This window comes from Limulus polyphemus, unplaced genomic scaffold, assembly GCF_000517525.1.
Source record: "Limulus polyphemus unplaced genomic scaffold, Limulus_polyphemus-2.1.2 Scaffold2982, whole genome shotgun sequence".
In the NCBI taxonomy this organism is placed as follows: Eukaryota; Metazoa; Arthropoda; class Merostomata; order Xiphosura; family Limulidae; genus Limulus; species Limulus polyphemus.
Genome location: NW_013668592.1, coordinates 17241 through 19393, shown reverse-complemented (window position 1 = coordinate 19393; position 2153 = coordinate 17241). Strand labels below are relative to the sequence as shown.

The following is a 2153-nucleotide window of genomic DNA, read 5'->3' as shown; positions in this document are numbered from 1 at the left end:
ATATGTGTACTAATGTGTTTATATATGTATATATGTGTACTAATGGAAATTAGGGACGGCTAGCGCAGATAGCCCTGGTGTAGCTTTGCGCGAAATTCATAAACAAACAAAAAACTACTAGATGTGTGTCATATTATAACAAAAATTACATGTAATGCATTGGAAATTATTGTCAACAATGAAAATAAATGCCTAAAATCATAAACAGGTTTTAAATTATTCTGACAAATTATTTTTCTTGGCTCCATACCGTACTATATTGGTTAGTTTGCACATACAAAAGTGCTACCAGAAAATTAAATTAAGAATAGATACTAACTTTAATGTTTATCTATCACCTTACCGACTGCATCTGCCCCCAGTAGTTTCAGTAGTTGAATTTCAGAAACAGTTTCATAGGACGGGCCTCCAATCATGCAGTAAACACCCTCTTTTAGGTACTTGTCCAGGTCTAACTTTTTAGCTATTGTACGTACAAGTTGTCGAAGCCTTAAGTCGTAGGCATCACTCATGGGTGAAAAACGTGGACCCCATCTATGTCATACGAGAAGAAAAATATGGTGTTGTTATGCAAAATATTAGATAAACGTCTTTATTCTGTTTGTGAAGTCAACCTTAAGTATTTTTTAAAGGAAAATACTCAAAGGGTTTTGGAAAAGCAAGGTATCCTTTCACAATAAAGTGTGAGGACAGTTTTCAGTTCTTCAGAATCATTCTGAGAGGACTTAGAATTAAAAAATAATTCCTTATGGAAAATATAAGAAATGCCACTCCAGTTTGTTTGCTGCGATCATTCCACGGACGGATATGAAGAAGAGAATGAAAGAGAAAAGTTTTTGATTTACCCTTTTATAGATCTTTGGGTCATGTCTAATTGTTGTTAGGTGGGTTATATATCAAATTAAATGAAATATTATAGAAGAGATAAAATCATTTCAATAAACAATATTTTAAGTAGATTACAAACAACTTAAAGCTTATGAAATAAAACGAAATTTAATGGTTTATAATCAGTAACGAGAAGAAAGATATACTAGTGACTCCATGAAAAGGCGAAAATTCCATGTTTTCGACTTAAACATACTCTAATAATTTAAAGTACATCTCTGTGCCGTTCCTTTTAATGCACACATACGTATGCACACACACACACATACACTCATATATACATATATAAACACATTAGTACACATATATACATATATATACACATTAGTACACATATATACATATATAAACACATTAGTACACATATATACACATATAAACACATTAGTACACATATATACACATATAAACACATTAGTACACATATATACACATATAAACACATTAGTACACATTAGTACACATATATACACATATAAACACATTAGTACACATATATACACATATAAACAAGCAGTATAAGACTAGAGGAAAGGCAGCTAGTCATCACCACCAAACGCCAACTCTTGGACGACTCTTTTTCCAACGAATAGTGGGATTGACCGTCACATTATAACGCCCCCACAGCTGAAAGGGCGAACATGTTTGGTGGGACGGGGATTCGAACCCGCGACCCGCAGATTGCGAGTCGAGCGCCCTAACCACCTGGCTATGTCGAGCCCATATGGTATTGATACCACCAGTTCTTGTTGGCCAATTGAGCTGGTTTTTTTTCAATTACTTTAGTGCATTAAAATTTTATATTTCATTTACTACTTCAGTTTGTGTTTTGCAAAGTATTTTAAAGATACTTAAAGCTTCTAAAGCTCATTGTATGCGGGATGTTAAATTGATCTTAAAAAGTTATCATTAAACAGGTTTATATCACCAAACTTTGGTAAAACAAGAAAACACTTAAATACGCTTTAAGAACTAGTTCTCATAAGTTTATTTTAAGTGTTAATGGAAAAACAGATATCATTGGTACTAGTTGTGTTTCCTTGCTCTAGTTATATTAAATCTCAAGTTCTACCAGCTAGATCACTTAGAATATAAAACACAAAGTAATACATTTTTTATTATACTTAATATTTTATTTGAAATGCAGCAGTCCACTTTTTACAACATATATATATACAACAGTAGCTTTATATACTTTTGTCACGTTCTATTCTTTTGTCCATAATATTGTTACGTCTCCGTTTGTTAATTGATTTTTCCGTAAC

General features: G+C 32.3%; 1 protein-coding gene across 1 annotated transcript in view; it reads right to left on the bottom strand.

Moving 5' to 3' along the window:
- LOC106468369 (purine nucleoside phosphorylase-like) overlaps positions 1–2153 on the bottom strand; it is a gene marked incomplete at its 5' end in the record, with an annotated part of 19147 nt that overhangs the window by 5921 nt on the left and 11073 nt on the right. Inside the window, one exon of the mRNA XM_013928787.2 lies at positions 344–534. Within this exon, the coding sequence (XP_013784241.1) occupies positions 344–534 (191 nt within the window). The remainder of the gene's footprint in view (positions 1–343; positions 535–2153) is intronic.